This window comes from Carcharhinus amblyrhynchos, chromosome 2 (genome assembly GCF_965287045.1).
Source record: "Carcharhinus amblyrhynchos chromosome 2, sCarAmb.v2.hapA, whole genome shotgun sequence".
In the NCBI taxonomy this organism is placed as follows: Eukaryota; Metazoa; Chordata; class Chondrichthyes; order Carcharhiniformes; family Carcharhinidae; genus Carcharhinus; species Carcharhinus amblyrhynchos.
The window spans coordinates 92,554,666-92,566,823 of record NC_137325.1 but is presented as its reverse complement, the minus strand read 5'-3'; the positions used below and the strand labels follow the sequence as shown (position 1 = coordinate 92,566,823).

The window sequence follows — 12,158 nt, the reverse complement described above, 5'->3', positions numbered from 1 at the left end:
AAGGCACAAATGCCGCCAATGTGAACAGGTTGTGTGAATGGTCAACAAGATAGCAGATGTAGTAAGATGTGCGTAAAAGGTTAGTCACTTCAGTAATAAAGCTCCCATACTTTGGATAAGATTTAAGATATTATGTACCTTTCTTAAATGCCATTACAAATTCTCTCAGTGCATCAGAATCAAATTCTTCTGGTTCCATTGCATATTTCTTGCCAGCTACATCCAGAATTGCTGCATTCACTTCTTCACCACTGTCTGCTAGACCCAGGTCATTTAGTTCTGATGAATAATCTTCTTCATCAGCAATTGTAAAAGTATACTCAGGAAAGTCCTTCGCTACCTCCAATACTTTCTTCCGCCAGAACTGTGTAGCTGAAAATACAAGCAACATACAAGAATTAGCTTAAATTAAGTACAATGTGGGAAAGTGATATTTCCAAAAACAATAGCAGCAAATTGGTGATGGCAACAATTGTTTAGTGTTTTTCATATGAATGCACCTGAGGAAATTAAACCTGGAGGGAAAATGAATGGGAGCTGGAGAAAGTTGCATAGGACAAGATCAGGCAGATTGAGGGAGCTTGGATACTAACAGTAAATCAAAGTCAGAAGAACAGCGAGTGCACAAGTAGTACTATAAGTAAATATAGAGGGAGACCAGAGTTGCTGAAAGGAACAAACAGAAGGATGGAGCACTCAATCTCAGATGGAATAAAAAGCATGAATTTTATTCTCTAAAACCAGTTGTGCTAAGGGGAGATCATGTCTGACCAACTTAACTGAAAATTTCTGAGATGGTCAATGAAAGTAGTGTGGTCTAGAAGAATTTTAGCAAGGCTTTTGACAATGTCCCACATGACATACTATTTAAAAAGAGCCTATGGAATCCAGGAGAATGTAACAAGCTGGGAAAAATTGGCTCAATGGCAGGAAACAAATGATTAGTGGATGCCACTGCAACTGGAAGCCTGTTTCCAGTGGGGCTCTGCAGGGCTCAGCACTTCATTTCCCTTCTGCGGTAGATTAATGATGTTGGACTTAAACAAAGGGGGCATGATCAAGGAGTTTGTGGATAACAAAAAGTGACTATGGTGGGAAGGTGGGTGCCATTTGGAAACTGCAGAAAAGATATCAATGGATCAATCAGGTGGTCAAAGTGACAAATGGAATTCAACCCACAGAAATGATGTGATGCATTTGGGAAGGTCAAATAAGGCATCGGTATACACAATAATTGGAGGATTGAGATGTGTAGAGAAGTGAAGGATCTCTGAATGCATGCCCACAGATTTCTGAAAGTAGCAGAATATTGGATAGTTAAGGAGACATAGAACAATATTAACCGAGGCATATAAAGAGCAGGGAGGTTATGCTGGAGCTATCTAGAGCATTAGCGAGGTCACAATTGGAGCAGCAAGCACCATTTTGGCAGCCTCATTACAAAAATAAGGTAAATTGTACTGGAAAGGGTACACAGATTATTACCAGGACTGGAAAACTGCAGCAATGCAACTCCAGTATTGGATAGGCTGGATTTGTTTTCCTTGGAAGAGGCCAGGAGGGAGATTTGATTGAGCTGTACAAAGCTGAGGGGGTCTTGGGAGTGGATGGGAAGTATTGGTTTCTCACAAGGGAGCATAGATTTAATGTGATTACCACAGTATTAGTAGATGAAGAAAAGCATTTTCCTCCAGAAGGTGATAGGGATTTGAAACATAGGTGATAAAAGCACAAACCCATAACTTATTAAAGAGGTGTCCGCAAATACACCTGAAGGGCTACAAACCAATTGCTGGAAGATAGAATTAAGCAGTGTGGCCTCCCTTCTACATTTTTAAAATATCTGAATGGGAGGAATGTGCAGATATGGTGGTGTGTACATGAATATCTCTTTAGAGCCATCACTGACATGGGCTGAATGGCCTTCTGTGCTGTAAAGATTTTATACCATGTGGCACAGCCCCAGCAACCATGCTCCATAGGAACATCGAGACATGGTGGACTATTTGGCACTATGGGACAGGTAAACTCAGTTCAGTCTTTATCCAGCACTGAAATGTGTGTTTTCACTAGGTGATTGATGTGGTATTAGTCAATTAATTGCCTTCCTTATCCTGAAGGATCTAATGCAAATTACATATCCCTAAATCAGTGATCAAACCTGGGACATTCCTGGGCTGTATGCTCAAATATACTTAGAAAGGAAGTAAATAGAAGCTACTTAATAGATTGCAGTTGCAAGCATTTTGATTCTATTGTGGTTGTAAGTGTTTTGATTCTATTGGGAACAATGCCCAATATTGAATGAAACCAAAAACTCACTCACGTTTACACTGTACTATACTCACCCACACGATAATCAAAACTGAAGTCTACACCATAGTATACCACCACTAATGGGCGTTTGCTGTAGCGTTTTGCATCATTGCTTTGCTTACGATGTCCAACTAAAGGCACAGCATTATTTGTAATAAAATCAGTCACTTCAGAATGAGGTAATGTGTCCTGCAACAATAAACTGAGGATCAAGTTCCATAAATGCATGTCAATTCATAAGGCAACAGTACAATATTAATATGTAATTAAAATTCTCAAAGTGGAATACAGTTGAGTTGAGTGGGGCAAAGGTGAAAAAGATGAAGGCTGTATTTAATCTTCAGAATTCAATTTAAAAAGACAAAATTTTTCTAGTCATAGGACAATAGAAGCCTCAAATCAAGTCAAAATTGCTGTGGTAGGATGAAGTTTACATAGGGGAGGATGGAGTAGCTTGGAGCATTGTGAAACTACCTAGGATTAGAAGCAAATGTGGATGACACAAAGCAAGTAGGTGTTAGAGGGTCAGAGAATCAGTGGAAAACATACCTTGATAGTCAAAGTGCGCATTTTTGGCTCATACGGAGAATGGAATTTTTCAGGGTGCATCATAACTAGCTGTCCTGGTGATGCTTTTAAAAAGTTTCGTATTTCACTGCTGAAGGTGTGATGTAACCTGTAGTCTTCTCGGATGGAGTTACCTAGAAAATAAAGTTAGTAGTACGTATTTCCTAAAGGACTAAAATATGCAATCGCCACTTGATCAGACAGGTTAATTATTGACAGCCATCACTACAGGATGGGAAGTCATCTGGTTCAAAATGACTCCTTTTTAATAGGAAGAAATAACCACTGCAAATTTTGTTTAAAAACCACATTAGGTGGCTCAAAGTTCAATTCACAAACTTATTCTGTACAGCCTTCAATAACTATTACAAATTGTCAGTGGGAGGGCCAATAGCAATTTTTAATCCACTAGCCTGCATTAGGGTTCTTTGGTTTTGGGCAACTTGGAAGCCACTTTGAAATTGCAGCCCACTGCTATTTATTGAGAACTAACACTGGAGGTCTTCACAGTAGAAAGAAAATTTTTAAAATGTTTTGAAAAAAGTCAAACAATTAAAATGCATGATTTGGTTCCATGTTTTTAAACAGGAAAAAGTGAAGCACTTTATACATGTTGATTTGTTGGTTTAAGGTTTATTTTTGGCACAAGAGTTGCTGAAGCATACACTAGGTAGATAAGATCTAACTGCATTGGTTTCTGTAAATGCATTTCTGCCAAATCAGGTGACCAGTCATTGGACTGCTTAGTATTTACTTAGTTGTCAGGTGCTTTGAGATCATTTGCTGTGAAAACAAAACAGTTTAGTTTCTTACAAATATGCAAGAGTTGCCCTGGTCTAGTCATACAAAAATGGTGTTAGAAGTTACTTTATAGCCATTTATGGAGTATTTAGTTACTCAATCTAAATTCCACTACAGGAACATATTTGTAAATCGTTTTTAAAAGGCAAGAACAGACACTAAACCTCATGAGTCAAAATGCATGAACTAGTGCAGGGAAGTGGATATGAAGAATCAGCAATGACTATTGAATGATGGAGCAGACTTGACAGGCTGAATGGCCTGCACCTTTATAAGAACATGAGATTTCAGAAAAGGAACTGTTTAAAAATTAAACAGTTGAGAGAATGTGGAATTTATGGAGTTAGTAGTTGGGGCTGAAACTGCTTGGTGGATTGGAAAGGTTGAAAGGATATAGGGCCATTCTATACCCATTATTCCTGGAAGCAAACTGAGAATGGCTTGAATGATCCATTTGCTGTAACCTCTATACATGTTTAAAAATTATTTAAAACATTATACATTACTTTTAGCATTAGGATATATGGATTGAAGTTGCAGTTTTGAATAATTTGAAAGGAGGGCAATTTTGAATTTGAAAGGAAGTTATATCTTTTCTGACAGTCATTTCATAACCCATATTTCTCCATCCATCATTACACAGAAGGGCTTTATCAACTAAACTTACACAGCACAACTAGGATCATAACGTGGAAAAATTCTCTCCACTTCTGAAAAATAAAAGCTAACTCATTAATCAAAGAAAGCTGCAGTTATAAAATTATAGGAAGTACAATAAGATTGCAAGGGGATAATTTTGCTACAATTGTATAGAGATCACACTTGGAATATTGTGCACAATTTTGATTTCCTTTCTTGAAAACTAGTATTAAAAGCAGTTCAGATAAGTTTCACTTAATTGATCCCTGGGTTGAGGGATGTTATCTTCAAAAGGAAAGACTGGGCACATTAGGTCTGCATCTACTGGTGATTAGAAGAACGGGAGACAATCTTATTGAAACGTACAAGATCCTAGGGGGAATTGACACACTGGATGCAGAGAATGTTTCCCCCTTGTGGATGAGATTTAAACACAGTAAGAAGTCTCACAACACCAGGCTGAAGTCCAGTTAAAGTCCAACATCAGCAAAAATTTTATCAAATGGCAGAGCAGGCTCAAATGGCCTATCTTTGTTCCTAATTTGTGCAGTTGTAGATAAACACTTAGTTAAGTCAGAGGCTATAGCTCACAGCATGTACAATAACCCAGTTCTACAGTATAAAATACTCACAGGCATCTTGATAAGTGTGATAAGCTGGATCTTGTTCTCCATTAAAAATTCCTATAATTATGACATCATCACCATCCTTAAGGAATTCTTGAACTTGCTTAAGAGCTTGAATTTGTTTGGAAGGTGGGCCAGCCTGTTCAATCATGTGGTCTATAATACCTAAGTTTTAAAAAGATGAACATAAGGTTTGGTTTTATCATAACAATATTGCAATGTACAATGTTCACGTGTTACACAGTACTTTACCTCTCGCTATAATTGCCACTGATGAGAATTTGAGTTAAAGGAGAGTAGAATCCAAAACTAAATTCTTAGGATATGCAAATTTTTTTAACCAGTTAATGGAAGAGACGAGACAACTTTAGGTTTATTTTTTAGGGAATTACTTGGGGAAAGTGGAAAGTGCATCAGCGGGACAGATTTATTGATCAATCAAGGAAAACAGAAAAGACAAAAGTAGAAATTTGAAACTGGGGAAAGATAAATTGTATTAAGTCAAAATGTGATTTTAAGCGAACTGGAAAAAGCCCCTTGAAAGTAAATGTCGGAAGACAGAGGGCTTTTAGAATGAATATATTCTCACCAAGAAGCATGGTGGACTTTCAAATCTAAACCAGGCCTTGCCAGATCGAAGGCGGCCAGAAGTTGCTTTAAAAATACATAAAGTGCAAGATAACCAGGTAAAGAGCAGAAAGGGTAACTTGCACATGATGGTTGAAAACATGGACATTATATTCTAGAATGCTAAGTATTGGTGGATAGAAATGAAGTCATTTTTATAAGCATTTGTCTTTAGGGAGTATCACAAACATGCACCTCCTAACCCAGAATGCATGTTTTATTTCTAGGGGTACACCTGAATCCTGAGTTAGTGTACACCAGCTGCACACAATTAACAGACATGGTTCTTAAAATAGTTTTTATCCTTTTTCACAGTTCACAGGAGGAAATGTTGTAGTGGAATTGAGATAGTGAATGGGATACAGAAGGAGGAAATGGAGGTGTTTAGCATCCTTGAAAACGTAAAAACCACTAAACCCTAGATGCAAAGATACCCAGGCTCTGAACATTACTGTCCAATCCTCAGCAAGATGAAGAACTGCTAATGTTATACAACTGTTTAAAAAGAGGAGTTCTTCCTTATAGTAATTATAGCCCAAACCTCATGATGGGCTAATTATTGGAAAATATTGAAGTATGGATTAATGAAGGGCAATCAACCTGAATGTATTGAGAAGTCTGCATCTAACTTGACTGAATTTTGAGATGCAATGAGGATGAATGGGTATATTGGGAGATAAGTGATCTGAATTTTAGCAAGACTTTTGACAAGGTCCCACTGGCAGATTGACAAGAAAATTAAAAGCTCTTGAATATGAAGGAAAGTGGCAAATTGGATCCAAAATGAGCTTGGTGGCAGGAAAGAAAGAATAATAGTCAATGAGAAGGTGGCTGTTTCCAATGGTATGCAATAACTTAGGCTGAAATGATTTAAGTAGTGTGGATGATACAAAAAAAATTGGTATGATTGACCAAAAAATAATCTGGTCAGGTGGACAAATTTATAAAAAATTAAATTCAGTCTGGAGATGAGGCATTTTGGGATGGTGAACAAGTAAGGAAATATATTAAGTGTTAGAACTAGAAGATAGATGGATCTTGGCATGAATGTTTACTGGTCCTGAAAGATAGCGGGGCAAAAGTGATGCAATCTTTTACTGAAGAAGGTATAGAGTAAAAAAAGATTATGTTAGATCTGTAGAAAACATTAGTTACAACACATTTAGTATATAGTGTACCTTTCTGGTCACTGCATCACAAGGATGTGATCACATTGGAGTGGGGACAGTAAAGATTGAGGATGGTGCCATGAATGGAGAATTTTAGCTATAAGGAAATATTAGATCCACTGGGATTATTTTTGTTGAAACATGAAGGTTTAATTGATAACAGAAACACAGTATAGGCCCTTTGGCCCTCGATGTTGTGCTGAGTTTTTTCCAAAACCAAGATCAAGCTATCCCACTTCCTACCATTGTGGTGTGCTCCATGTGCCTATCCAACAACTGTTTGAAAGTTCCTAAAGTGTCTGACTCCACTATCAGTGCAGCCAATTTCACACCCCAACCACTGAGTACAGAGTCTACCTCAGACATCCCTCCTGTATTTCCCACCATGAACTTTATAGTTATGCCCCCTAGAAACAGCTACATCCACCCAAGGAAGTAGTCTCTGAACATCCACTCTACCCCCTTCATCATCTTATAAACCTCTATTAAGTCACCTCTCACCCTCCTCTGCTCTAAAGAGAGAAGCCCTAGCTCCCTCAACTTTTTCTCACAAGACCTACTCTCCAAACGAGGTAGCATCCTGGTAAATCTCCTCTGCACTCTCTCCAATCCTTCCACATCCTTCTTAGTGAGGTGACCAGAACTGCACACAATATTCCAAATGTGGTCTCACCAAGGTCCTGTACAGTTACAGCATAACCCCACGGCTCTTAAACTCAAACCCCCTGTTAATAAATGCTAACACACTAAGCCTTCTTCACAGCTCTATCCACTCGAGTGGCAACCTTCAGAGATACATGGATATGAACCCCAAGATATCTCTGTTCATCTGCATTCCGCAGAACTATGCCGTTGACCCTGTAATCTGCATTCAAGTTCATCCTACCAAAATGAATCACCTCGCACTTATTGGGGGTAAATGCCATCTGCCATTTTACAGCCCAGCTCTGAACTGAATTACATAAAATTGAGGGGCCTAGACAGTGTATGCAAAGGATCCACTTTCCTTGGCAGGGAGCGGTTGATAGCCTGGGAACATGCATTTAAAATAAGTGGCAGAAATATGATGGTACTCAAGAATTCCTTCAGAGGGCAATCCGAATTGAAATGCACCAGCTGAAAGGGTGATGTAGGCAGAAACCCTCAATGCATTTAAAAACCTTGGATGTGCAGTTGGAAGAGAAATCATAACCTAGAGAGCACAGACCAAAGGCTGCAAAATGGAATTGGTCTAGATTTTTTTTTGGGCTGTCAGACATGAGCTGAATGGGACTCTACTGTAAATTTACAGTGTTTCTATCCTTAAAGCAGGGGGTCACTTGATAGTAATCACGGGTAAACAATTGATGTTCATGTTCCAATTTTGGGAGATTGAAAGCCAATTTTAGTACTGCCCATGGTGTGATTAGTTAATACATTGCAGACTGGAGAGCAAACCCCTGGCCTGCATTTAGTGCTGTTCCACAGAATATACTAATCAATCCACCAGTGGAGCTTCAACGTAAACGCACTGTGTGACAATACAGATTGTAATGCACAAAAGGCTCTCTGGTATCAATTCCAGGCCACTCAAGATAACCAATGAAAACCTTGCGGCATCCAGTTAATCAAGGGGCTTAAGTTTTAAAGCATCACACTACATTTATATTTGGCAATGATTTGGGAAACTGGCTGTAAAGAAAACTGTAGCTAACTTTTATAGAAGGCATGGCATTTCTCAAAAAGTCAATGGAGGCGATCTCACCAAAAAATCCTAAGTGCTGAACAAGCGTGAAAACGGGAGTTTTAGATTTGAGAAAATTCAAAACTTATCACACTTCGAAAAATGAGGCAAAGTCGATAGAGAGTGGATGCGGAGAAGCTGATTGATAACTGCTAGAGGACACTATTGCGTTTGCACCTGCCTGGGAGGTTGATCAGTGGGGGAATGACAACAGGTGTGACGAGCCAATAAGATCATCCTCAACTTTAACCTCCAGGTCACCAAATACCAACCTCATGCATCTCCAATTCACAAACTCCTTTCTTCAGAACAGGAGCTGAAGCATACCATTTGATACCTCAAGTCTGCTCTATCATTTAATAAGATCAGCCATGATCTTCAACTTTTCTCCTGCATGATCCACAGTTTCCCGTGCTGTGTTGTTCTTTGTTCTTTGTTCTTTGTATTCCCAAAAATCTAATTGACCTCAGAATTATCAAGCACTTAAAGGACAATTCCCTCAATCCTGGAACCCATCTAATTAACTACGCTAATGAACTGTTCTTAAGGGTGACTCATACCATTTCTTAATCCCCACGTAGTGGGCTCAGCATAAAGTGGGAGCTGGCATGTATATTTGACGAGTGCTGACACTGCTTTTCAGTGAGCATTTACAGTCACTGCTCCATTCCAGCACATTTTTTAAAAAGTAGATTGTAGAAAATGTACTTTGTCCATTTATATCTATTAATAGTAATACTGTATAATCTAGTACATTACCTGCTGTATCCCTTGGTCCATTATATTCAAAAGGTTTACCCTTGCGGAAAATTTTCAGGGTAGGATAACCAGTGACCTGGTACTTGTTAGCAAGCTTTGTCTCAGTAGTAGCATCTACTTTAGCAAGTAAAATTGGCACAGAACGCTTGCCTAGTTCCTGGGCAGCCTCCTCATATTGTGGAGCAAGCTTTTTACAGTGTCCACACCTGTAACAAAGTGGAGTTAATGCAACTGGCATTTGATATTAAGATCATACTAGCAATGCACCAAAATGTACATAAAACCAACGTTACAAGCTAATGCAAGATCCTTTCCTTCAACAATGCATAAGTACTCATGGGTGGCATGGTAGCACAGTGGTTAGCACTGCTGCTTTACAGCTCCAGGGACCTGGGTTCAATTCCTGGCTTGGGTCACTGTGTGGAGTTTGCACATCTTTGTGTCTGCGTGGGTTTCCTCTGGTTTCTCCCACAGTCCAAAAGATGTGCAAGTTAGGTTAACTGGCCATGTTTAAAAATTGCCCCTTAGTGTCCTGAAATGAGTAGGTTAAGGGATTGCCAGGTAAATATGTGGGCTAGGGCCTGGGTGGGATTGTGGTCGGTGCAGACTCAATGGTCCGAATGGCCTCTTTCTGCATTGTAGGGTCTCTCTATGTTCATATATAGTAGACAGAGATAAAGCATTATTTCTGTTTTCACTGCTTCTTATCACACCAGTTTCCACCATTGGTGGCCATCAGGTTATCAAACAAATGATTTTTTTTTAAAAAAAGAATAAATTTGTGTACTGACCATGGAGCATAAAACTCCACTAGAATGATATCGGCATCATTCACAACATCATCAAAATTATCTTCTGTCAAGACGATGGTTGCTTCAGGTGGTGGAATCCAGTCAGGGGAAGCTATTTCTTTCACTTTAGATAAAAGTTCTGTTGAAAGGTTTAAAACATTAGAACTAAAGATTTTGCTTAAAATGAAATTATGTAGTTTGAAAATACTAATATTTAAGGATATGAACAAGGCCAAGGGGTTCATTTGTAAAATACTGTGCCTGATTCTACAACTGTGTTAAAGATTTAAGATGTGGACAAATGTACATTGCTCACAAAAATGAATTTCAACAAGTTGACACTGCATGGCTGTTGTACTTTAAAACAGATTTTCTAATTGCTTTGAACTCTTTTTTTAGGTTCCGAATTAAAACTAATGTAGCAGACATTAGCTCTTAAAGGCCCAAACACATTTGTGCCGAGAGCAGCAAGTACTCAGGTCACAGATGCCAGATTGAAAAAAATGTCTTCATGACAAACCATTATTGCAAATTGTAATATTTTAACATGTTAAGGGCCAAAGGAATGTCAAATGTTTCAGCAGATATGCTGATGCGGTAATGGAGCCTGGCAATACTACAATAACATTTGCCAGATTGGGCATGTGCCCAGAATATTGTGATAAAGCCTGCAGGGTTGCCATCCCTCATCCAATCTGCTGTGATTTGAGCAAATTCTGCTTGGAAATGGCAGTGCTTTATTACAGAATAAAACTTTAAGACCACAAGGCATCCTATGATATACTGCAGTAGAATAACTACTGCTTTGTCATGGTGCACAAAGTAACAAAGGCTTGTTAATTACTAATCTACAGGCAACAGCTCAATTTGGACTGATAAATGTTAACCAACATATAAGGGCTTCAATTTATTGCTTTAAAAAATTAACGCACTTGAGATTTTTATTTAACAAGTAACTATAAAATGTTCTTACCATTCTTTGCCAATGCTCCTTTGTAGTGAATAGGTTGCCCATTTTTCACAATTATGAATGTGGGATACATTGCAATATCAAACTGAGAACCCAGGCCAGATTGTGATGGACCATCAACTTTAGCAACAGAGATGGGAGGATCATGTTCTTTCAATTCACTGGCAATCTTTTCATATGCTTGTGCAAAGTCCTTACACTGTTCACACCTATAGAAGAAAAAAAATCAATCCACGCTAAACACAAAGCAGAATTGCAAAATCTAATATACACATTCCAAAGTGCTGGTAATATTTAAGTCAAAAATATAAAAACTTGTGCAGCATATTTAAGAACCTCAGGGCATCCCAAGGCCCTATGTGCAGTCACTGTTCCAATTCTGAGATACATTTCTTCAAGTCTCTGGAGTGACACTTGAATCCATGTCTTGATCTGTGTGTCAAGAATGCTACCTACCAAGCTGTGCCTGACATCTGGGGCCTCAAAATACAGTTCAAGAATAATCTAGTCTAAACATTAAATTATGTAAATTTCATTCCATTAATAATGCTTCTTAAAAAACCCATCAGTTGATGGCAGATAAAGTTTATATAGACAAGTGTGAGGTGCATTAGAAGAGAAAATTAAAGCAGGCAGTATAAACTAAAGTTAATTTTATATGGGATATAGAACAAGAGACCCTTGCTGAAATACACAAATCTTGAGATGTGTAGATCAAGTTTATCCAGCTGTTAAAAAGCACACTGTAAAATTTACAATAAACCTTATAATTCATTGATTAGACTTCAAAGAAACATTCTAGACATCACTTCAGAAAAAATGTCAAAAGCCTTGAATAAAGTGAGGAGATTTACCAAAATGTTATTAGGGTTTGAGGAAATTTACCTATTTGGAGAGACCAGAGAGCTTGGATTGTTCTTCTTAGAGCTAATGTTAAAGAGATTTAACAAAGATATTCAAAATTGAGGGGTAGCAAGCACATGGGAAGTGTGATCAGATATTAAGGATTTAAGATAATTGGCATGGAGAGGATTAGTTTTTTCCTAAAAACTGAGTGATGTTTTGGAATAAAATACTTGAAACACAGATTCAATAGGTACCATTTGTAACACTATGGTGAAGAGCCGTGGAGTGCAAATAGACAGCTGCACCAGAGATGGAACAGACAAA

General features: G+C 38.3%; 1 protein-coding gene across 1 annotated transcript in view; it reads right to left on the bottom strand.

The window, feature by feature from the left end:
- The window catches only part of pdia4 (protein disulfide isomerase family A, member 4), a 30,560-nt gene that overhangs the window by 2,449 nt on the left and 15,953 nt on the right, over positions 1-12,158 (bottom strand). The window contains exons 3-9 of the mRNA XM_080209246.1: positions 10,992-11,197; positions 10,019-10,157; positions 9,228-9,433; positions 4,956-5,114; positions 2,866-3,017; positions 2,349-2,505; positions 139-372 (exon numbers count right to left, since the gene is read on the bottom strand). Of these exons, the coding sequence (XP_080065372.1) occupies positions 139-372; positions 2,349-2,505; positions 2,866-3,017; positions 4,956-5,114; positions 9,228-9,433; positions 10,019-10,157; positions 10,992-11,197 (1,253 nt within the window). The remainder of the gene's footprint in view (positions 1-138; positions 373-2,348; positions 2,506-2,865; positions 3,018-4,955; positions 5,115-9,227; positions 9,434-10,018; positions 10,158-10,991; positions 11,198-12,158) is intronic.